The following is a 25877-nucleotide window of genomic DNA, read 5'->3' as shown; positions in this document are numbered from 1 at the left end:
CCTGGACGATATTTTCTTTCCATAAAAAACGTTTAAAAGCCAATCTATGCCAAAAAAAATTAAAAGGACAGAAAAATTGATTTTAGATTACATTTTTCTTTAGTTTTTCTATAAAATTCATTCCTTTATTCATTCAATCGTTCAATTTAAATAATTTTTTGCAAAAGAACTTGAGTAAATGCTTCTGATTTATTTATTTATTTGAATATTTTATTCTTTTTTATTGATTCATTTCAATTGTTTTTTTTTTTTTGGCTAATTTTTATGGCTAATTTTAGTTTATTTAAATGAATAATTTTCGTTACCTATTTTAAATGCTTAATTTCGAAGCTTTTTCTGAATGAATTTTATCATTTTAAGTGATTCAAATTAATTAACTTCTCGGCTCTATGGACATGAAGTTCACGGCCGTAAAATATTAAAATTAAAAATTAACTTCTCTTTTTTTAATAACTTTTTAAACTTTTTTTTAACATGATTTTAATTTTCCTAAAGGATTTATTTTATTTTTATGTATGTTTTTACTCTTCTATTATTCTGTATGATTGATTCACTTTGGTTATTTTCACTGATTTTTTTGTAATAACTCCTCTAATTTATTTCTTTTCATTTGAACTAAATTTCCAAAGAAACTAAAATTTTTCCTGATAAAAATCCAGACAATTCCTTAAATAGTATTAAATGAGCAAAGAAAACTGATTGATTAACCCTTTCGAATAGCTCTTCATTGATGCACTTATGAAAGCATGACAAACATATTTCTATTTTGCGAATGATGATGTTATAGTATATGATTAGTCACTCAAGGTTATCACAGCTTTCACTCAATTCTCCTACAAAATTATCAAAATAAAAATGATAAGAGATCACGAGGAAGAGTTAATTATTAGAGAAGATTTATAGAGATTTTTCATTAATTTTCCTCTATAAAATTCTTCTAAAGTGAAGAATTCGATTCCTTTTATAATGTTCTTCAGTATTGGGAAGAGGAAGGGTTAAGGGAGTTAAATAAATTGATTTTAGCCAAATTAGTTTGAATTTGGCGCCCATCTTAAGCAGGATAGGAAAGATGGTGAATTTGAATGGTGAAAACGGAAATGTGGGGAAAATGAAGCATTTTGTGGGAAATATATAAGATCGGATGGCAAAGGGAATATAAAAAAACTTCTCGTACAATAAAGAGAGAAAAATATTCGAGAAAAGCCTTAAAGGCTTTCCAATTCATTTTCATTTGCTTATAGAACACCCATAAAAAATCAAGTATAAAATATCACAGATTCTGTGCATAGAAACTTCATCTAATTATAAACTAATCTTCTATTAATACTAATAGAAAATATTTTTATTCTTTCACTCCTTTAGAACAAAAGGGGTGTGTAAATTCGAGATAAGACGATATACAATAAAGTATTTTATGAGAGGCACGATGCTTACGCACATTTGAATCACAAGACATGGTACTAAAATGCAGGTGCTTTAGTGAGAAAATCAGGTGAATCATCAGCAACTTCTTTAAAAGAAGTTCTTCACTTAAAATTCTTCTCTCGCCGATTTTGGTCCCATCGTGTTGGACTTTGAACCATTTCCTGGGGGTATCTCTCTCTATGTAATTTATTGACTCTTTCGGCTAATTCCCATAAAATGCCTCTGTAACAATTTTTTTCGCAGAACATGCGAATGGTTGATGGAGAAGAAATGCCAATTCACTCACGACATACTGATCGGCTATTTCGTCATTTTGTGAAAGATGATGGAAAGGCCTGACGGTCGGCGCTCACACATAAAATCCATTCATAACTTTGAAAGCAAATAGTGATTTTTATGTATGCCCGATAACCATCGCACCACACATTACTCCGTGTTTTAATAGTAAATCATCGTCGACGTCGTCGCGTCAACGTCATGAAACGTGTGTGTGGGGTAAATGATCCACCTCATTGTGAAATTCTTAATGAATTAGCTTGTATAGACACACAAATTACAAATAAACCGGCCGGCCTGTGGGGGCTTCTCTTCCTTTCCATTAGTTGCGATTTTGCACGAAATTCAAGGGAAAGACTGACGCCAATTTTTTTTTTGCTGGAGCCAACATTATAAAAGATGATTCAAGCCTCTAAGGGTGTTTAGTCATCGCACCAACACAAATTGGTCAAAATCATCCTGATAGGAAAGATCAATCGGGGCAAATATTTGAGGAATTTTTATGTGATATTGAAACGATACGTGGGGCAAAGAAATTACATTTTTTTCTTGTCAATTTATCTCTCTCTTCCATTACGCCCTACTTCTGTCACATGCGACCGCAGAAATACTTTAACCACCCCACCATGATCACGTTGACCGATAAAAATACGCGACTTTACTCATCACATCGAGATTTCTATATTATTTACCACCTGGCGGCTCATTTAGTTGCTTTACAACCGATTATTGAAGCATTTTAAGGCATTATCTCTAATTTAAAAGTCAGAAGGAGGTGTAAAAAAAATGCTTTTAATGGGACTCGATTCTTTGATCTGTAAGACTATAGCATTGCGTTTTAACCGATTATACCAACTATAAGGCAATTAAAACTTTAATAGGGGAGGGCGGGGCTAATAAAGTCATTTAAGGGTTTGGAAAAAGCCTAAAATATCATATTTCCTAGCTAGATAGAACAAAATGATCTGAGAAAGAGTTGTAGGGCAGTAAATTTCCTAAAGAAATGAGCTAAACATTTCGCTTTATGCATTTGGGAAATATGATATTTTGAGCTTTTTCTAAACCCTTAAGTGACTTTTTTAACCCCGCTCTCCCCTACTGTTAATTTAAAATGCTTTAAATGGTCTTTAAAAAATTAATTAAGAAAGGTTTTGTTCGTTTTGGTTAGATTTTGGGGAAAAAAAACTTTAAAATAAGAATTTTCAATGAAAAAATCCTTATTGGAATGAAATATTTCTCTTCAACACGCACTGAGGTAACTCATATTAAATGTTAAATCTCTTCTGGTCTTTCCTATATAATTTCTTAATTGAAAATTGTTCTGGAAAATCCCCAAATCAGCCATCTACTCTATATATAAAATTAATCTCTCAATTGAAAACCGGGAGGATTTCTTTGTAATCAAACAGAAATAACCTGAAACATTATGAAGAAGTGGGTGGGAAACCCCCAAAGAATTTACGACAAAATTGCGGAGAGTCTTTGAGCAAGTTAAAGTGTTGGAGTTTCCATGAATTCAACACTTGCAGTCATTTTATGTAAATTTAGTCAATAAATATAAGTCCAATGGGTAGAGTTCACACCTGCGTAAACCCCGAGTAAATTGAGAGTTTGATGACATCAATAGAAATTCAGGGAGATTATCTAAAAATCCCATTTGATAGATTCTTATTTCTTCGGGGTTTCTCATCATAAATCTCATAAAGATTGATTTTTTTTAAAAGAAATTCGGAAAATTCTTTATACAGGTTTTTGAATATTTTTCGTTACATTTTCCTCTAGTATTCAGCCTGATGAAGGTTAAAAGTAGGACCGAAATGTTAAGAAAATACTAAATTGTCCCATAAGAAGCCTTATTAGTCCTCAATCAATCTATATTCTGATTTTTTAAAGAAAAAAGTAGATAATGGGTTGTATTCTACGATCAAGAAAATCTAAAAAAAAATCCAAGATAACGGAAATTTTTAAACCGAGAGGTTATTTTCAAAATTGCTACTGTCATTTGCTTTGACATTTGGCTTAAATAAAAGATTTCAAGAAACGGATTCTAGGGCTTTTATTTATTGAAACTAACCTTAATTTACTTTTTTTTTTTATTATTATTATTATTATTGATTTTATCTTCGATTTATGTCAAATTTCAATTGAATTTTCATATTGTCGTGTTGTAAATTCAGTGATTTGTTATTATTTTTTGACGTGATTAATTTGTCCATTGAATGCCCTGAAGAAGGACTTAAATAGTTCGAAACGTCGACCTTTAATAAAATTTAGTTAACCGAGCTTCAGACTAAAAATCCGATCTTTAAGAAACCCACCAATTGAATTTTTGCGTTCTTTTTTTTGAAAAATCTTAACTTTTATAATTTTTTATTTGTCCATTTTGTCATAAGAAATCAAAAAATTAAATTATCTCAGGAATCCCAAAAAATCAAGAAAATTCCAAGATTCCAGAATACCAAATCTTGATTTTTTTTCAAACTCAAATTTTCAAGCTTTTTTTAGCTCTATACTCTATCACGCAAATTTTCATTTAATATGTAAAAATTTTTTATAAAAATTTCCAAATTTTTCCTTAAAAATAGATTGGAAAATTTTCATAAAGCCCAAATTAATGTTTTCCGGAAAATTTCACCCAAGAAAAGCCCTAAATTTCCCTAAGAATATTCCCAAAGTTTTATATTCAATCTACTATTGTGTGTGCTTGAGAGAAGGTCTTTGCTCTTGTTCGGAGTATCCCAATGAAGGTAGCAAAGTTTCTCATTTTTTTATGAATGACTTTTGCCCACCTACCACCCCCTCTTCCGCGGTACTTGAGCTCTGTGTGTGCCCATGTGGACGGCAAGTGGATGAGTACAAAAGATCATGTGAGAGATTTTATTGGGCACAATCAATTCATCAACCTAAACTTGGGGACACCACTATCAAAAGAAATTCATTTTTTTCTTCTTCTTCACTTCTCCTCTTCTTCTGTCTATAAAACAATATTCTGTCCATAAAATAAATAAAAATGTTAAATGATTATTTTTTATATTAGACAATTTTTGCCCTGGGGGTAATCAAATGGACGTCAGAAAAAATTTTAATGCTCAATCACGGAGAATTTGCGTCAGAATTTTATCAATCAAATTAGAAATCTTTTCCAGTTTTGTCTGCAATCTTCTTCTTTGTTTTGGTATTGCACAATTCCGTATTTTTCTTTTTTTTTTCTTGTTAGAAAGTTAGATTTTCCATGGTCAAGTTAAAAATTTTTCTTGTTTTATTCTTCTTTTCTAAAATTGAATAATTTTCATATAATTTGTAACAGTTTTTGTATGTTCAAATAAAAGATAAATAGCTTCACAAATAGAAAAAAAATTATAGAGAAATTGTAGAGAAGCGAAAGAGGAGGAGGAGGTGGGGGAGGAGGAAGTATCTAATTACCCATCCCCACTTTTCCCCCGCGCACGAAATACGTGCCTGATATGATAAAATTGATTTAATAATTCCAAGATTGACCGAAATGTCTTCCTGGATGGCAATTTGTGTGGCGGTTCAATTTGGCAAGCTAAATTTGGTCAATGGCTCGCTTTAGTCGTTCTGCATCGTGTTCTCGCGTTGACGAAAGATAAAAAGGGGCCACTGAATTTGTTATCTAAATTATGAATTTTATTCATTTTCTCATTTCACAGTTTAAAACCTACATTTTTGGCAATAATTTTAACTTATTGCACCATCAGGTGGGTGTGCCGCGTGATCGTTTTCTTTTGATTGATTTTCGCGCCATTCTTCTGGCCATGCTTGTTGGGTTAGTCATCGCAACAGTAACTAACCACATGGCTCTGTTATTTATATAAATGTCTTATCGTTGTTATTAGTTTTTTCTATCTCACTCACTCTGCACTCCTACATGCCGCGCTTTCTATGCTCTCAGATGTGTCTAGACCGCGTAGATGTGTGTAGTAGCCATGGGGCCGGCATGCCTTCGCAGCATCGCTCTTAACACTTTTTTTTTTAAAACGTTTCTTGTTGCTGTATCGGCTGTTCAAGTAGCGGATCGCGTACTATTATTTCCCATTTACACCTGTCCGATGAAAAGTGAACGTGAATGTCACGTGGAGGTAATCCACGAGAGTTGGGAACCTCGAAAACGTGGTTTCCCCTTCTCGCTCTTTCTCTGTTTAATGTCCAAAATTGAAATTTAATTTTTTTTGTAATGAAAATTTCAGCAAAGTTTTACATTGTTTAAGATTTACTTTAAAAGTTTTGAGTAAATTTTTTGAAAGGTTTAAGGGAAAAGACGTTTTTCTTTTTACTTTAGTTAGGCTTATACTCTTCGGACTCATCTCTATATAATGCAGCATATGCTTACAGTGTATAAGATATTTAAAATTCCCCACCTAAAGCTATTTGGCGCTGTTGTCGAGCAAGCTCTGGACGGATTTGTGCATCAAACTCTCAACTAGTCCAATTGAAAAAGTATTTTATTTTATTAAATAAAAATTGGAGATAATAAGAAATTTAATTTTTGCAATAATTTCATTCTCAATTAACAAATTTGAAGCTCTGAAAATTTTGCAAAAGCCTTTGAAATGTAGCCTAACTAGATTTTTTTTTATTAATTATCTTAGATGCATTTGAAAGGTCTTTGCTCCCAATTGCTCAATTATGTGATTTGATGTGCTAATTCTGCAAAAAAAAAAGAAAATCATAAATATCACCGCGACCCCAAACATTCAGGCGTGTGCGCTTTCAGACAAAACTCAGCACTAAGGAGAATTTCTATGTGTTGATATTAATTCATTTACACGGCAATTACTGCAAATATGCGAAGTAATCGACTGGGGCGGGAAAATAATTAACAAAAAAATAAAATATCAGCTAAAAAGCACGTAATATAAAAAAAAGAAAAATATTAAGTACAAATTCCACGTGAATGTGAATTATGTGGGAGAGGGGGGAGAGATAGATTATGAAATGCCGGACTTTATTAATTTGTCATGCAAATTAATTAATTTAAGAAATTGATTCAAAGGAGAAAATATTCAGATTTGTTTGAGTAAATGATTTTAATTTTTTTTTTGAGAACTCAATTAATTATATTTTTTACGAAAATCAGTGGAAAAAATTCTTTAATGCTTGCAAGATATTATTCTGTTCGGTTTTTATTCCTTATTGCCAAATGGTTCAATAAATGCTCGAGAAATCTTTTTTTACACATTCATAGGAAAAAGTTCGAAAGCAATAAAAATTCTTTTTAGGAAAATTCTCTACGAGATTCTTCCTTAATTTCTAGGGAGATGATGGACTTATTTAAAATTTATTTCATATCATTAAATTCATCCCAACTTGCACTTGCAATGGTTCTATTTATTTTCTAAAATTATCCTTATTATATACAAGAAAATATTGCAAAGTTGAGTGCAAAAATGATCACAAAAAATAGGTAGGTAGGTACTTAATGACTTAAAATAAAAATGAAAACTTTCTGTTCAATTTTACGACGATTTAACGACTTGGAAATTTTCATAGATTAGAAAAATATGTTGCATAAGTTTCAGAAAGCATTAAATTGTTGAAATTAAATACATACAAAAATATACAGAATTTCCTTAATTATCGCAACTCGTTCACAGCAATTTATTCCACATGGGTTCTAACGTAAAATTCGGTCCATTTAACCTGAATAGTCAAAGGGGTCAATTCTGATAAAAAATCTTTTCTTTTCTTTTTTAACTTAAAAGTTTCTGGAAGATTTTGACATAGTTAATGTTTTAAAATCATTTTATTGTCGGTCAAACGAAGAATTTGTTGTTCCAGAAAAAAGTCAAAAGAGCCAGAAAGATCTTTAAGATTTTTGGAAACATAATTAGTTGGTGTTCCACTTCGTGGCCAACACAAAGTATTGTAATCGTCGGAAAAACCGACCACCTCAGATCGGGCTCAAACTTGGTATGAGCACGTTTTAGACAACCCACATTCCAAAAATGGTGGTGGAAAATTTTTGAATCGGCCGGCCTGCCTTCCGGCCTGCCGTCCGGCCTGCCGTCCGGGACTCTAAACTTTGCCTTATAGCTCGAGAACGGTATTAGATAGAGACTTCGGGTTTGAAGTTTTCTATAGAAATATGGGTGTAAAATTTCATTTTTTCGCATTTTCAAAATTTAAGATGGCCGCCGTCCGCCATTTTGATATACAATCAATCAGTTCCCTTATAGCTAGAGGTCTGAAATTTTAGTATCTTGTAGTGCTCAGTGAGACGTTTTCATCAATAATTTATACTTGAAAATCGGTCAAGCTGTTTAGCAAATATGGCGACCTAAAGCAAAAAGTGTTTTTTCGATATAACTCGAGAACGGCTTGACCGATTTTAATCATCTTGGTATCAAATGAAAGGTTTCAAGAAGCCCTACAACTGTCTAGAACATTCCAAGTTCCAAAAACATCCGCAAGAGGCGCTAAAATCAAAAACAAAAATTGCCTAACTTTAAGGGGCAATATCTCCGAACATCTGTTATAGATTTCCTTTAAATTTTGATATGTTATAGCCTGACTCAATATATTTCACCAGTCCAAAAATGAAGAAAATCTATGTCGCCGTTTAGAAGATATAGCCATTTGAAAAATTCTAAGAATCATATCTCTTGAACTGCTTAATCGATTTTGTTCAACTTGGTATCAAATTAAAGGTTTTGCAAAACTCTACAATTTTCTAGAACATCAGAAACCTCTAGAACTATTTCTTGAGGACGAAAAATGCGAAAAACTGTTTTGGTAAAACAAAAAACCCCCATTTTGTGTTCTAGAGGTGACCTTCAAAAGTATCAAAATTTATTCCATATTCTAGCTTATTTTAAGACCTTTCCATAACTACTCAAGAAGTTTCTGTAGGTGTTATAGAACCTGAGATATGACCATTTTTATGCATCAAATTACTGAATTTCACAAAAAAAAATCAACTTTGCCTACTAATTCTGTTCACAAATCGCATTACAACGCATAAACAAACTTCTACACGTTGTGGGACACCAACTCTTATAACTGGACGCGTTATGATTGACTTTTCCTTCAAAAGTGCGATTAAAGCGAGAAATAAAATGTAAAAATCTTTAACTGACGAATTGCAAGAAAAGAAAATATTTATATCAGAATCTACCCTAGATTTTATTTAATTAGTTAATATTTAACAAAATTTAATACATTTTTGGCAATTCAGCGCTGTAAAATATTGCAAAATATTCCTAAAAGAGACTAATCGTTAAAGAAAAAATAATAAAAGTCGTAAAACAGTTCAAATAGTGGTTATGTCGGTCTTGAGGTTGTTGCTGATTCTTTTGAATCTCTTAATTAGCGAAATTAAATTTTAAATAATCTTCTCTATCAAAAGAAATGATTTTTTGAGCTGGTTTACATTGTTTAGGCAGTCCTTGGCTCTTAAGAATTATCTCAAAATTGAAATTCTGATTAGATTTCTCATCTTTACCACTTTTATTTTTTTTTGTTCTTGCTTATCAAACTACGAGAAACTACGCAACTTCCAAATTTTATTAAAAAAAAAAAAGAAATATGAATCAATAAAAATCTGTGAGACTGTTTAATTAAATTCACCCCCAAATATTTCTTTTTTTATCTCACGAGACAATGGAAAAAGAATGAAATGTTGTTTCTTTTTTTTTGTTGATGAATTTTTCGGCCTCCCTGAATGGTCAATTTTAATTTGACTGTCCCACATGATGCTATGTCTTTCACATGATCACCTCTTTGCTCGTGGATTGGTGAATCTTTGGTCATCTGACTGCTGAAAATGTGTACAAAAAAACAAAGCTGCGATACGTGAAGGGGAAAAATATCATACGATTATTGCGAAATGGCGAATTTTTTTTAAAAGCTACACATTACCACCATATGTATGTATGCGTTCATTATGCACATAAATAGGTATATAATTTATTAAAAATTTTTGTTAAGAAGAAAGAGGAGAAAATTATCGTGAGGATTTTTTTTTAAATTTTTTATTGGCCGTTAAACTGTTACATTTGTTCAAATTCAAATTCAAACCAAGCGGCATCTCCCGGCTGTACCCAATGCACGAACTTTTTTTAACTCAACCCAGTGCGCACACTCTGACTCACCCAGTGGGCAAGGTGTGCGAGAAAATGGTTCGCGGATTAACTACCAATAGCGGTGGGTACGCGTACTAATTTTTCTTGTAAATCTCATTTTGGCATATTAAGAGCGGCCCCGTGAGTGGATGTTGTCAGTTCCACCATCACTTTAGTTGTGTCTCTCAATGGGACCAGACGTGTGAGAAAGAAAAGAAAAAAACATTTAAAAACACATCAAAAACCTTCTTTAAAAAACAACTTCAAGTCCAAAATTGACTTGCAATTTTGTCTTGAGGACAAGGACAACCTTCTTGTGTTGGTTGAATTTTCTTTTAACCAATTATCCGCGACCCTCTGTGTGTTCGGGGAGAAAGTGAACGATTATTTTTGGTGTGAAAGAGTTTTGAGAAAAGACCGAGAAGAGGACTGAAAAAAAAATCGCCGAGACAAAGAAACCGGAAAGAATGATAAAAAAGTGTTTTGTAATAAACTTTTAGAGACTTGGCGGGTTTTTTTGTTCTCAAACTTTTTTTTTAACCTAAAAAAAAACAAAATTTGCGAATTTCGCGGAGTTTTGAGAAGAAAAAACAACTTTGAACAAAAAAATAAGGAATAAGAAAAGATGAAGATTCTCGTGAATACACCAAATGGTACAACAACACTGTGTGTTGACATCGATCAGAAGGCAATAGCACAGGAGTGTCTTGAAAAGGTAAAGAAATGAGAAACAAAAACAATTTCCAACTGTTTTAATTTGCAATCTTTTCGTACATTAAATTTACATATCATGTGTGTACATTTTGAGCGCAAAATCAACAACAAAACGCACAAACAACCTGGATGACAGGTTCGTTTTTACTTTTGACATTTTTTCTCCAAACACTAATAAAAAACTTTTATGACAAAGTTTTCTTTGTTTTTCATTCAAATAATCTATATTTAGACATTTCTCATTTAACTGGGAAAGATAGGAAAAGTAAAGAGACTTACATTGAGGAAAATTACATAAAATTACACGTGTTGGGGAAATTGTGTTTAATTACATTTTCTATTTGCGGAAGTTCAGCTGCTGATTGAGCGTAGAAAATTTTTCACGCTCACCTGTGAGGAGTTTTTTTCTTCTTCTAACGTGCCTAAAATGTTTTAACGATCCTAGAATTTTTTTGAAAGATATTTGGCAGCCGGGTTGAATGTTTTTTTTTAAATGGTTTAGTGACTCAGATTTGTTTGTAAACTATGTCAATGTGATTAAAGGGAGACTTTTTGACAAAGGTGTGAAGATATTAATGAGAACTTTGAGTGTTTTATTCCTCGGGAAATTTTCCATTTAATCGAGTTAAAACGATAAAGATGTCAAACGTTAGAATATTTTAAATGTCAAACGTAAGATTGTTGAAATTGTCAAAAAATTGAATAGTAGGTACAGTTGTCAATTGTTTGAGTGTCAAAATTTTCAAAGGTCAGAAAACCTAAGATGTTAAACGTTAGAATGTTAAAGTTATCAGACGTTTGAATACCAAAGACGTGTATAATTTGACAAATAAAGATGTCAATCGTTAGAGCAACTGAAATGTCAAACGATAGAATATTGAGGTTGTCAAACACTTGAAATGTAATTAATATCCTTCGTTAAAATGCTAAAAATTTTAACGATGGCATTCATAAATAGAAAAACGTTAAGATTTTAAGGAACGTTAGAATATCAAGGAAGTAAAACATGAAAACATTCAGTCCTAAAGAAAAAAACTTAAAAGGAAGAAACAATAATAAATATCAAATAGTAGGTAATAAGTTAAAAATGTTATTCGTTGGATTAAGTAATAGTAGAAGCTGTGAAATGCGTCAAAATTATAAATGTCAAATGTTAGAATATTTTAAATGTCAAATCTTCTAACAATTGAAAATTTTTATTTTTCCTTTGAAAAAAATTGAAAATAAATCCTTTTTGGTATTTTATAACAATAAAAGAGGGCGCTGGAGGGATTCTTACCACAAAAATCCTTTTAGTAGTAATTTAGTAAGTGGTTAGGACCATCAATCCTTGTCAGCCGGGTTGCAGCAAATACTTCCTTATTTGCCTCAATGACATCACTCAAAGGACTAATTAGTCAACTTCCGCCATCTATTGACGGCAATCATTTGCTAATTTTTAATTCTTTTACTAACAAATGATTACATCATGCATATAGAGAAATTTCTTCTTTAAAAAGAAATTCATTAAAATGAGGAATAAAGAGAGAAAAAAAACAGGTGGAATGCAGCTCTGCGGGAAAGCAGGAAAATAATAAATAGCGACATCTTGTATTACCATTTTGAAATGTGAACCACGTATAGAGGGTCCAATTAACATATTTTTCTCCTTTTTACCTTTAAAAGTAATTTTTTCTCATCTTCTCTAAATAGCTATCTTGCACGATTAAATTATGGATAGAATTTGTGATTCCTTATTCATTGGCAATGACCATGCAATCAATCACGTGAACGTATCGTGGCAATATGTTGCATTTTATCTTAAATTGATCGCACGCTGCTGGGCGAGAGAGTGAATTGAGTTGAAAACTTTGATATACATACAATCCACATAAAACAGCATTTAATAGCTCGAATTTATATATTAACTACCTTAGAGCTATTTTTAAAAGTTTCCCAAAGCATTTAGCTATTTTTATTGATGATGCAATATTTATGGGCAATTAGATGAACTTTTTTTCCGTTAACTAACATCTTTAAACTTCTTTAAACAATTAAATTAAATTAAATTATAAATGCCACTGGAAATTCATCCAGTTTCTTATACGTATCTAACACACAGGAAAATATAAAACTAATGTATGTTGCTTGAAAAATCAAACAAAGAGAGGTGCGGATTTATGTTTGCAAAGTCTCCATGCTTGAAACACTGTCCTTGGAATATTTTTTCATATGCCTTTTTTTCTCAACATCTTCTGATGCGTAGTTTTTTGGGCATTAAAAAGAAACAACCCACAAATAGATAACTCCACTTGATGGTGGATTTTTTTTATTTAATAATTTTCGCCTCTTTTCACTCTTTTGTGTATTACATGTGTAGTATGTTCTACACACGGAGGCACTCTATTGAGGCATCCTTTGTGAAATACAAACCAACGATGACCAATTTAGAGTTATGCCCGCTTTTGCTGCCATCGTGTGAATGTATTTGGGTGCGAGTTTTTAGCGGTTTCACAGCACGTTGGCTCTTTGGCAAGGAGTCGCAGATTTTGTAATTAACCGAGGAAGGTTTAATTATTTTCACAAGGTTTCTATTGAGATTGATTAAATCATGAAGAAAGAGTCATTTTGAAGGTAAATTCGCGGCAAATTCCGCCATTTTGAACGTGTTCTTTGGGCAGTAGCGTCCCCTTAGGCGATTACAGCGCCAATTCTCTTGAGATTTATCGAAAATATCTTAATTGTTTAAAGTAAATTGCTTAAATCTATCCTTAAGTTTTAATATAAAATAATTATAATTTTAATGAAGTAAGTCATCAATTGAAGTCAGAAAATAAGGCGAATTCTTTTTAGAGAAAGAATTAAGGGCAAGAAACATAGAAATTATAAAATTATAAGTATTAGAATTAGAAAGTTCTGAATTATAGATTAAAAATGATTTAAATAAAAAAGTTCAGGAAAGCCCTTTAAAAATTCTAATAGTCGTTTCAATTTTTGTCCAGGATCACAATTTCAATTTTTTGAGTCTTTAGAAAACGTTTAATGTTCGAATTTGAAGTTTTACAGTTAAATAAAAATGTTTAGGGTCTTCATTTTAAAATCTAAAATTGAAGATTTTGCTATGAATTGTAAAATTCAAATCTTAAAGAAAAATATTTAGGAATTTTTTTTTAGCTATGATTTTATATTGCCTGATAAAAATTCTAGAAGAACCTTCTAATTTTCATTTTAAGTTCAAAAGAATTTTTAGGCTGTGAATTTTTAACTTTCAAAGTGATAATTTAGAATATATTTACGTCTTCTAGAACTAATCTATATCAGAATTTAAAACTTCAATTTGAAAATTTTAAATTTTAGTGCCCTAAAAATTGTTTAGGAGGTCTAGGATCTCAAATTTTGTATATTAGAGCCCAAATAGAAATTTTTATGGTTCTAATTTATAGATTTCAAGTCTCATAGTGAGATTGGGGTGCTTATTTTTAAATTAAAAGGTCTTAAATAAACGATCAAGATCTCAAATTGAAACTTCTAATTGAAAATTTTAAATTCAGAACCTGAATTATTTTTTTTAAATACTAAAGATGCAATTAAATTTCAATTTAAAATTTTGAAACCCTGAAAACCATATCAAAATATCAATTTTGAATTATAAAAATCGTAAAATTCCGAAAGAAAAACCGTTAATTGTCTCAAGGAAATTCCTTCCGGTATTTCTCTGCATTTTTATGAATCACCATGCACTGTGGGCTGTCTTGGCCATTAGCTGTGCGTTTTACCATTGCTCGTACCTCTTGACGGTGTATTGGTGGTGATCAGCACGTGCTCAATGAGTGATCATCGAAGATGGTCAACTAAAGGTTATTTATCACGGGCATGATTTTTTCTTCTTGCACTTTCTACTTCCATCGAGGCGCCCCTCATTAAATGAAGGCAAAAACCAACCTGCAATTACAGGCTGTACTTGGGCGGCGGGAGGGGTGGGGAGGCGATTTAGTAATGCAGGAAAAGTGCAATGATAGGTAGTCAAGGCTCTGCTGTAAATTACGCGGAAAAATGGAAACAAATTAGAAAATTTTTCAATTTTCTTTCAATGAATGTGGGATCGTTCCCAGCTGTTTGCGGGCTTTGATGTGATTACAGAGAACGTGTTGAATTTAATTTTTGTGATTAGGATGAAAGGGGGCAATTTGGGGGCATCACAGAGCACACTCTGCTGGGTATCTCTCAACTCATTGATGTAATTCACGAGTAATTTTTTGTAGTGAAGGACGATACTACGTGCCTGTTGCCATGTCCGAGTCATCAGCTGGTTAAATTGCAAATTACATACATTGGGTGTGATGAAACATTCGTGTGGCAAAAGTGCCTCCAGTTCCACCCATGAATGCCTCCCCAAATGATTGATTTTGAAATTTTATTTTTTTGAAGAAAATTCTCAATAAAATCTTCTCTCAAAAAATTCTTTTTGAGCCTCTTGGCGGCTTCAAACTATTTTTTTTTGACGAAAAGTCTGTAAAGTAGTAAATGCGAGCGGCATGTTGTATTGAGTAGAGAGAGAGAGTCCAAAGTCCATTTGAGCTGCGGTACGAGTCCAAAGTACAAAGTACAGCAAAATTTCTTCATACAAACTTGGAAGAGTGTTCAAGTTGAAAATGAATGTATGAGGTTGTTTTATAAAATGTTTTCATTACCCATACTTATGTGTAGGTATGTAGTGATCGTCATGCCGCAGCATGATGGGAAGGGGGGTGCTTTGCAAAAGAGTACGAACTAAACAAAAACTATCGCTGGTAGGAAAAACCTACAAGTTGGAGTGAGAAGAAAGTCTCTAAAATAGTTTTTGGGGGGATCTTCATGCGGTTTGATCATTAAGCCGCATGCTTTTGTACATAGCACGCAACATATATAGCAATTTACTATATATACGGCAGTTCTATGTATAGTAAGTAATAGACAAGATCCCAAATAGAGACAGAGAGATAGACGAGGTATTGATATAAGGGATTTGTTGATGTGCCGCAGCCAGACTAGTTGGCTCAATTGAATTATATAAAATTGTTGATATATGTGGTGTAATGTGGAAGGTGCGGATGTGAATATTGATCAATTGGCAGATGTGGCAGAATGTCGTTGTGAAGTGTTTTGATCCAATTGACCCAAATATGGCAAACAAAACACCTTAATTTTGATATTCTTTAAAAGGTAAAGAAAAAATCAAAAAAAAATTTTATTTAAAAATAAAAAAAAATCATTATCAATGTCGTGCAAAACACGAGTCACTCCCACGCCTAATTCACGCGATTATGATGTATCATGCGTAGGATTAAGCAGGGACTTATCACTTCGCGAGGATTTTCACCTCAATCTCTATTAGAGGTGTTTGGGTTTTTCCCATATGTGGGTTCGTTTAGCCAAAGGAGGTTACTCCACTAATCCACTTTAGAGTTCTTTTACACACTTCTTTCACTATCGCCCCCGAAAAAGAGCATAATCCTCCAAATCTGACCAATATAGGATAACTCATATTTTATTTTAAAGCATGATGACACACTTTTGTGCCCGTCAAGGTGTTCAAACTTTGGACCCAATTAAGTTTTCTAAGATAGATTTAAAGGGCCAAATGTTTAGGCATTTAAAAATTAAATGGATATAGTTTGTGACTTAAAGGGAACTAATTATGATTCATTATGAAAAACTTTGAAAAAAAGAACAAAATAATTAATTTCAGGACTAGAAATTAGAAGATTTTGAGACGTTCTTGAAGTTCCTGAAAAGAAATTTGACAAATTTCGATCATTTAAGGAATTTGCAGCTAGGAAATCAATAAGATTTTGCAGATTTATGAATATTTTTATTTTAAAAGAATTCTGACAGATTTTGTCAAAAATCTTCTGTTGTAAATCAGTCAGATGTTGTAGCTTATAAATCTAGTTAAGAATAAATCAGATTTTAAAGATGTCTTAAGTTTTTAGTCAGGAATCAGTCAGTTTTTAAAGTTATTTGGAATGAAAGTTAGTCAAATAAAGAATTTTTAAATTTCAGACTAGTAAGCAATAAAACATTAGTGAAGTTTTGTACGTTTCTAGCTAGAAAGTTAGTCTGAGTTTTATTTTTCTGAAATTTCTGGATGGAAATAAATTTTATTTTCAGATCAGTCAGTTTTTACATATTTCTAAAATTTCTAATCAAAAAGTTAGTGAACTTGCTATAAAGTCGGTCAGATCAGTCAAGTTTAGTATAATTTAGACCAAAACAGTCGACTTTTACGTAGTTTTAATTTTTTCGACCAGAAAGTTAGATTTTTTATAGTTCTGAAGTACTTGGATTGAATTCTTTAAATTTCTAGACTAGAAATCGGAATATTCTTTGGGTAAAATATAAACTTCTTGACCTCAAATTTTAATTTCTATCTAAAAAAACTAAATTTATGACCTAGAAAATTAAATTTCTGGTTGGAAAATTAATTTCCTGACCTAAAAAATGAATTTCAGAGGCATAAATTCAAATCAGAAATCAGTTAGAAATCCTTAACCTCAATTTTATTAAGACTAATCTAATAACCTGAAATATTGACCTGATAAACCAAATATTTGGCTTTAAGTTACGTAACTTAAATCTTAAGCTTAGTACCTACAAAAAAAAAAACAGTTTAAAGCCGTGTCTTAAACCCTTAGGCCTGTCAAGCTCATTACCATCTTTCCCTTATCTTAAACTATTTGTTTAAAAGATTTGTTTTGCCGGCAAAATATCAAAATACCAACCGCAAAGACCACAAGCCACTGAAGCCACAAACAAGCCGCATAATCATTGCCCAAAGGAGGCGTACGACATATAAAAATCCTCAATGATCTCCTAGCTGAGTTATCTCAAAGGTTCTGATTGTCTATCTCTCGTTGAATCTCGTGTTTGACACCCCCGCCTTTAAGACAGGTCGGCTGATTAGCTCTCTGCTTCTTTTTTTTCTTAAACTTAATGAGGATTTGTACTTTCCCATGATGGGTAAGGAACGATAAGGTTTGGAAAGAATTCTTTTCACTGGATTCAGTTGGAAATTTTACTGAGTAATTTAATGGGGTTTTAAGCCCCACACCTAATCCCAAATGAGGGAATTAAAATGACGACCTTTGTTTTCATTGAATTTATTCTGTCGCATTAAATATTCATTAGTTTCATGTTTTGCTGGTCACGTTTCAATATTTTGGACTTTTTCCTTATTGCTTTTTCGTTGTTGTGGCAAAAAATGGACGTCCTTCCATGGGACGCGCGTCCCTTTTAGCGATTGCAGCGCCAACATCCTTTCTGTGAAAATTCTCTGTGGGTTACTATGTTTTGGTTTAAAGAGTAACGTCTTAATAATAATTTTAAGAGTTTTTATTACCATTTAATCCTTTTTTTATGACTCTAAAATAAAATTAAATGCTTTGTAATCATTCGAAGCAAGAAGAAGTAATTTTTTGGGTGTTTCTTACGCACACAAAGGCATGTAAAAAACGTCTTTAACGCCCATTTCATAAATTTATTATTTGCAAAAGTCATCAAATACATCTATTTAGAGTTCAAGGATTTCTTTTTTCATTGACTCTCGTGTCTTTTTGTCTTCTTTGTGTAAAAGAAGTAAAATAGTCATGTATTTTGCTTTTTGTTTGACAGACTTTTTTCGCTCTCTCGATGTCTCTCATTTGGTCGGTAGAAAAAAAAAGAGCTTCTCTCTCGCAAGTTTATTTTAACACATCCTATATAAAATGTGAGATGCTAATACTTTTTTGCAAGAAAAGTTATTTGCACACGTCGCATGAGAAAAACCGGTTGATTAAATATATTGAAAATTGAAAATGGTTAACACCTTGATGGTGAGTCGCATAAGGGGGCAAAGTTGCGAAAATAGAAAAAAATAAATAAAATGAGGAAATTGGCATAGATTGTTGTTGGAAGAGATGTTCAAGGAAAACAAATGGACATTTTATGGACATTATTGTTTTCTAGACTGGCACATGAAATTTTATATATTGATTTGCAATCGTGAAATGCAAGCACGAAGGTTTTATGTTTTATCAGTTTACTTTTATGATTAGCTTTGACGAGACAATATATCATAAAATGCCCGTAATGAGTTTTTTAAGTTTATATGTACTTATTTCCTTCATAACAAATGCGCATTATTTGTTGGAAAAGAAGTTTTAAGTTGTTGCTATTATGTTAAAAATGTGAGGTTAGAATGGCGCTGGAATCGCTAAGAGGGACGCTTAGCTGTATATTTCTCTGTTTAATATTTAAAACTAACAATTTTCTTCTTGAAAAACTCTAAGATCATTTTTTTTCAAGCAATTGACTCATTTAGTAGATCATTGAGGTTATGTTGGCGCTATTATCACAAAGAGGGACGCGCAATTTCCACCATTCTCACAAACAAACAAAAACCTCGCAGAATCCTCATTTTCACCGAAATCTTGATATTTTTCTTAAGACAACTTTATAATTAGCACACGAAAAAGAGAGTTCATTGCCTCTCTCTGTGTGTGGGGCACGTTGTATATACAAGAAAGTCCCCATAGTATAATATTTTAAATAACATATAGTGCGAAAATTCTCCTTGTGGACTGTTGGCTGTGAAATTTTGTTTACAAAATAATCCAATGTGAACAAATTTGCTATCAAAAGCAATTGAGTTGTTATTATTAAAATATTTCATGGATCAACAGAGAAGGGGGCTTGTAAGATAGAACAAATGTTTATTTTTCTTTACTCGATATCTCTTGGGACTCTTTTTTTTTCTTTTTTAATTTTATTCTCTTTTTCCTCCGCGCATTTTTCTTGTTTAAATGACGATAAGTCTTATCGCTTTTTTTTGTTATAAATTCTCTCTCAATTGAGTGTGGGGTGTACCAAGTAAATAAGGTTTGGTCGCGTTGTATGAAAAAGAGGTGAAAAATATAATAAAATTTCTCATTAAAATCACAAAGAGGAACCACGGAATATTTCATTGGGGAGATGTGGGTCAAATTAGGAGAGGAGACAAAGAAACATCTGTTTGACATTTATTCAAAGTATTTATTTTTGCTTTAGCTTCGAGACAATGAAAGTTTTCGTGAGGAAAATGGAAATTTGTATGAAAAAAAAAAGACAAATTAGATTAGAAAATAGTCGTTCGACTCTGGATTCGAACCCATGGCTTTTTGTTCATGACAGTCATGACATAACTGCTGCACTAATTTTATCTTCCTTTCCTAACTATGAAAGTTGAAATTTAGGGAGCAATTTTGGACAAAATAAAAGACAAAATATTTTGAAAATACAAAATATTTTGACATTAAATGTAATTTTGCACAAAATATTTCTCTAAAACTTTTGTCAATCTCTCCACAAAAGAAATTTTTGCAATTTTAGGTACAATAAAAGGTGAAATATTTTGAAAAACTGAAAAATTTTGACGTTTAATGCAATTTTAGACAAAAGACAAAAGATTTTTTGTGTCAATCTTTTGACAATCTTGTGAGAACGTCTCCACAAAAGATTTTTATAGGAGAATTGTAATTTTGCACAAAATAATTTATACATTACACAAGAAATATTTTGTGTTTTACAAGCATCTCGTCGAGGTGCTTTTGTAAAATCAAAATCTTTTGTCAAACTGGTGTTTACGCGTTGCATTTTTTAGAAGTTTTCGGTCATGTTTCTCGAAATAGCAATGGACATTAATGCAATTTCGGTTAATTGTGAAGCTTCGTGCAAAGGGAATTTGTGGTATGATATGAAATTCAGCCAATTTAGCTGTGTCCATTTTCCCTTTTCGCGGTGTTGGGCAAAAATGTTATGGAGAATTTCTGTGTCTTTCCGGCAAAAATTTGGGAGATCGCTGACAAGTTCTAACCCTATATAATCAGAATTTTGGGTCAGAGATCTCGTCCCTATGTTCCCGATGCGAGTTTTTATGTGCAAAAACGAAATATGTAGGGCTAATTAATGCAATAAAATATGAGTCAATCAATTCATGTAAAACAATCATATCAGAGTGACTCCATTAACATTTTCTTGGTGTAATGAAAATCGTACTGATGAGCTAAAAGCCAGATGGTTTTTTGGCCTTCCCAACATCCTTGGGGTACCTAATAGACTACACGCATGTTTGACTTGAATTTCTGAATTTCCCTAAAAATTGATTCAGTTCAGATTGTTCAATTGCCCCAAACGTAAACATAACCTTATAGGAATGTTATATTCTTCTTATTTTTTCCATCTGTAAACTCTCCACTCGAAAGAAAAACACGTCACAAAAGGCGACAAAATATATCAAAAGTCTCCCAAAAGATATTTTATTCAAAATTGCTCTTCATAAAATGTCTTTTGTAGACTTCACAAAAGACAAAATATATTTTATTTTGTCCAAAATTGCTCCCTTAATTTGTTTTTCAAATTAAAGTTTTCCGTTTCTTTTTCTCTGAAAAAAAAAACTCATTAAGAAAATTTAATAAAGAAACTCCCGTATGTCATGTGTTAAAATTTTAACGATTTTCACCTTAAAAAAAGTCCGTAATTCCAGGTGAACATTAAATCTGACTCACTTCTTTAACGGGTGTTTGTTTGCTTCTTAAAAAAGTTTTTATAGTAAATAAATAAAATTAAAATGAATTGCAAAATATTTAATGATTTCGTACAAAATAAACTTTTTACTCTACAACATGGACTTTGATCGCTATGCTCTATAAAAATAATTAAGTTCTTATATTAATTTGCATTTAAGTGGCGTTTAGCATTGTAATGACCTTATCTTTTAATGAGATATTTTCTTATCATAGAGAAGTGGGAAATTTTGTTGTTGCTGTCGCCACTTTTTAGCGAAAAAAAACCTATAAAATGGATTAAAATTATTTATCAGTTCCTATGGAAGAATAAGTTGCTATAAAATTGAAAAGATTCTTCATTTTGTGGGTGAAAATATTGAAAATTTCATGCCATAATTGGGTATTTTTTGGAATTTTTATAGCAAAGAAACCTTTTTAATTTGACGGCCTGGACAAAATAATTAAAATAAAATGTTTTGAATTTAGTTTGTTCATTTTTATAGCACAAATTTAGACATAATAAGGTCAATAACAATATGTTATTATTGTAGCCGCATATGAAGAGCGCTGCTCGTCAATGTTATAGCAAAATTATCAGTAAAATCAATTCTTTTTCTTTGCTATAAAAATATTTCAAAATTAAAATAGGTTCTTAATTGCAAGCACAAATTTTAACATTATTAATTATATTTTTAATCACAAAATGCTATAATATGTGGCATCGTTCTTCTACTTTATAGCATTATTCTATGTAGATTGATTTCTAACTGCTATAAAACAAGCAGAAAAAGTTGCTCTCTTCACCAGTAAATCCCCATGGGGTAAATTTCAAAGGTTCAGCGTTTTATAGCAATTGAGAGTTTATCATTATTCCCACTTATGGTTGCTATAAAAATATTCTTTAATTAAAAGAAGCTTCTATTTGCTATAATTTTCATCCGTTTTTAAATTTACCACTAAATTGAAAATAAATGTGTTGTTGTTTACTTTTTATTGCAAATTAAAAAGTTTTTTTTGCTATAAAAATTCTCCAAGTAACTCAAGATCGACCTCCAACACCCAAAAATGTCTAAACTTTTTGAAATCTCCACTTTATGGAAAATGAGGGCTCTGCTCATCAAGTTTAGAGCAATTTAATCCATAAAACCGTTAAATTTGCCATAAAAATGTTCACTAAATAATTCAAAAAAGAAAAATTGATATGAAAACTTTCCAAAGTTCACCTATAATCAAAATTACGTTGAAATTTGCGTTCATCTGTGCTACGAGAGAATGATAAGAAGTACATTTTGTTTTTGCAATCTCATCAGTGTTATCAATCATTAACAATATCTGTGATTTTTTTTTATCATGTGTAGGTTTGGAGAGATTTGGGGATTGTATGCGAAACGGAGTACTTTGGCCTTTTGGTCCACAATCGTCGCTCATCTGTGGCAGGTGATGCCAATGGGCAGGTGCTGGCCAATTCTGTGGATGGAGAATCTCGCAATAGGCAGTGGATTAACTTGCGGAATCCACTTGGACGGCATAGCATTGATGGGAATTACCACAGCCTGGCGCTGAGGGTTAAATTCTGGGTGCCTGTCCACATAATCCTCCAGGAGAATGTGAGGAATCTCTTTTATATGCAGGCAAGGCAGGATTTACTGGAGAATCGTCTCTTGGCCACTGATTGGACCAATGCTGCCCTCTTGGCTGCCCTGATGGCACAAGCCGATGGAGTGAAGTACAAGGGGGCTCTCCCTGAGGGTGCCAGGGAGAGCCCCACGGTGGTGGCTGTGCGGACGCAAGAGAAGGAACAGCGTCGTGGCTCGAAGAGGAAGTGCTCCGAGGGTAGCCAGGAAGCAGCAACAGTGTGCCAGATGAAGAAATGTGATTCAAACCAAATGTACGAGGTGTACTGCAGCATTCGCCCACAGGGGGATGCTGCTCAGCAAATCCCGCGAGATTTTTGTGCCATGGTGGCGAAGGAACATGCCAAACTCACCAAATTCCCAGCTAAATCAGCCAAATACTGGCTCCTGGCGGAAATCTCCAAGCTCGAGGGGTACGGCGAGGAGATTTTCCATGTGCCCAAAAGTGAATTTGGCACACAGGGGCAGATGGACATTGCCGTTGGGCCCCATGGGCTAGTCATCTACACTCCAGGGGCTGAGAAGAAAGAGTAAGTTCTGGGATTTTTTTCTTTTGTTGGTCAGAACAGTTCCCTTTATAATAAAAGATTTATTTTTTTTGTAGAATCCCCTACAGTGCTGTGGAGTCGGTGAAATCCAAAGGACGCAGCTTCCGGTTGCGCTACCTTTCGCACGATCACACAAGTACGGAATTGGATCTGAAGATGCCCTGCCACAGGACAGCCCATGGGCTATATCGTGCCATCACGGAAAAGCATGCATTTTATTCCTGCGAAACAGTCGGAAGTGCCGTCCAGACGCAATTTATTCGTGATCTTAAGGTAAAACATTTTGAAAATCCCGCCATTTTGAAAATGATTTTTTTTACATTTTTGAAATAATCTTAAAGATGCAAGAAATAAGGAATTTTTAGCATTATTTCATTGGCTTCAATTTGAGTCTTCAATTCTTTAAAAATCGGTTCGGAAGAACTTGAAAAAAGTGAGGTTAAAGGAATCTACAATAAAAGCAAAGAATACAAAATGGCGCCGATGGCGTCCTTTAAGATATAAGAGGAATCCAAAGAAAACTATTCTGAATATTTAAAAAAAAAGATGGTTTTTGTTAAATAAATAAATAAAATATTATTGAAACGATTAGTTAAACTGCTTGAAAAGAATATTCTATTTAGAATTCAGAAAATTCTTCAATTTTTAAATATATTCTCTTAATATCTAAGAATTTTAATGTAGATTGAAGATTATTCTTTGTAAATATTGGAATATTATTTTATTATTCCGAATATTATTTTAATATTCCGATTATTATTTTTATTATTCCGAATATTCTTCAAATATTTAAGAATATTCGTGAAAATTGGAAAATTTTTGAAAGATTTGGTAATATTCAAAAATATTTCGAAAATTCATAAAAATTGATGAATCAGATATTTAAGAATATTCTTAAAATCTTTCGAATATTCTTTGATTCTAATGAATATTCTCTAAATATTAAGAAATTTCCATTTGTTTTTACCATTTGTCTTTGAAAATGAATTCGTAGAGTTAACCAGCAAGCTTTGCATTATACAACGATGTACGTTGCACAGTATGCCATGCAGCTAACGAATTTATCTTACTAAAAAGGACGCCCCCGGCGCCATTTTGTTTTCTTTCCTTTAATTTGAAGCTCTTTTATTTATTTTTTCACCTTCTACTGAACCAATTTTAAAAATTTAAAGCTCAAATGAAAGATAATTACAACCCCTTAAAGTTTTCTAATAAGATTTTCCCTGAATGCTCATAAAAGTTTTAAAAATCCATTTTAACGGAAAAACTTCATGAAAAATCTTGCTTTTGATGGAATTTTGATTTATTTTCAATCTTTTGAACTTCTACAAAAACTTTTTTGACTTTTCCTTCAACAGGGAACCTTTGTGTCAATGTTCAAGGAGGACACAGAACTGGGCAAGCGATACGTGTTTGATATTCAACGGACATGCAGGGAGGTGTACGACAATGCCCGGAGGGTGCTTCACGCCCAGGGAGTGGATATTCGGTGCTCTGAGGATGCTGGAGCTGATCTGGAGAGTCGCCTGAGTGCCATGGCGGCCGATGTGACGGCTGTGGTGGCCGAAGAGGAGGCTCGACGGGGACAAATGGAGAAGATGGTGTCAGATCGCATTTCGGAAGCCTTCACCTGTCGCGTTTGCATGGATAAGGCCATTGATACGATGTTCTCACCCTGTGGCCATGTTGCGTGTTGCCGGTTGTGCGCTGAAAAGTGCGATAACTGCCCCATTTGCCGTGCAAACATTGCCCACATCAATAGGATCTTCCTGCCGACAGAGCTTAGGCCAAATCAATAGGAATCCACCCATTTTCTGGCCCAAAAACCCGCAAAGAACTTTTTTTTATGAAGTTTCTTAAAATTCTTTATTAAGTCCAAAATGACGATGATGATGCATTCATTGATTCAAAAACTTTTATATTAAAAAAAAAAATCTGATAAAAAGATTTGAAAAAAAAAAACAGATTTAAAAAAATGTGATTATTAGATAGATTAACTAAGAAATTACTAATATAACAAAAACTATATTATTAAAAATTATATTTATTTGATAAAAGTGATTTGTTTAGAAGAGCTTCAATGAAAAGATTTTCCTTTTCTTTAGAAATACTTGAATTTCTGCTTTTTCGCTGATTTTTAAGATTTTATCGTTTTATCAATGAAAAATATATAATTATCAATGCAATTTTTATCTAAATAATAATATATATAAAAGAAAAATCTTACAGTATTTTCAATATAAAATGCATTATGTTGAGAAATTGGAGGAAAAAAATGTGAAATAAATTTATATTTACAAAATAAATTGATTGTTTTCTTGGTTTAGCTGTGATTCTTTCGAAGAATTTTATTGTATGAAAGTGAGGTTAAGTTTGTCTCCTGTCGGTTATATTAAATTTAAAATTTTGATTGTTTCTTTTAACTATTTTGTAATTTTTAGTAGAACAAGTACAAAAAAGAACATTTCTTGAAGTTTAATTAATCATTTTCAATCATTTTAATAGAAAATTGACGTCAATTTGTTTTTTTTTTTCATTTTATCTTTGATTATAAGATTCCCAAAAAGTATGAAAAACGCAGAAAACTTTAAAAAATAATTAATTTAATAATCTATGCCGCCCTCTGAAAATATTTTACAATTTTTTTCGCAGAATTATTTA

The 25877-nt window shown here is 32.3% G+C and overlaps 1 protein-coding gene across 1 annotated transcript; it reads left to right on the top strand.

Moving 5' to 3' along the window:
- The first annotated feature begins 9939 nt into the window (after positions 1 to 9939).
- On the top strand, positions 9940 to 25522 carry LOC129795350 (E3 ubiquitin-protein ligase MYLIP). Its single transcript, XM_055836572.1, has 4 exons — positions 9940 to 10497; positions 22393 to 23198; positions 23273 to 23489; positions 24575 to 25522. Exons 1-4 carry the CDS (start codon positions 10408 to 10410, stop codon positions 25013 to 25015), a joined length of 1554 nt encoding a protein of 517 aa, XP_055692547.1. The 5' UTR covers positions 9940 to 10407; the 3' UTR covers positions 25016 to 25522.
- The last annotated feature ends 355 nt before the right edge of the window (positions 25523 to 25877 follow it).

The sequence above is a fragment of the Lutzomyia longipalpis genome, chromosome 4 (assembly GCF_024334085.1).
Source record: "Lutzomyia longipalpis isolate SR_M1_2022 chromosome 4, ASM2433408v1".
Classification (NCBI taxonomy): domain Eukaryota; kingdom Metazoa; phylum Arthropoda; class Insecta; order Diptera; family Psychodidae; genus Lutzomyia; species Lutzomyia longipalpis.
This window is presented reverse-complemented; position numbering and strand designations above follow the sequence as displayed.

Coding starts and splice junctions, on each gene's coding strand:
- LOC129795350 (XM_055836572.1), top strand. CDS start 10,408: ATGAAGATTCTCGTGAATACACCAAATGGTACAACAACACTGTGTGTT. Junction 10,498..22,392: donor CACAGGAGTGTCTTGAAAAG/GTAAAGAAATGA, acceptor TATCATGTGTAG/GTTTGGAGAGATTTGGGGAT. Junction 23,490..24,574: donor AATTTATTCGTGATCTTAAG/GTAAAACATTTT, acceptor TTCCTTCAACAG/GGAACCTTTGTGTCAATGTT.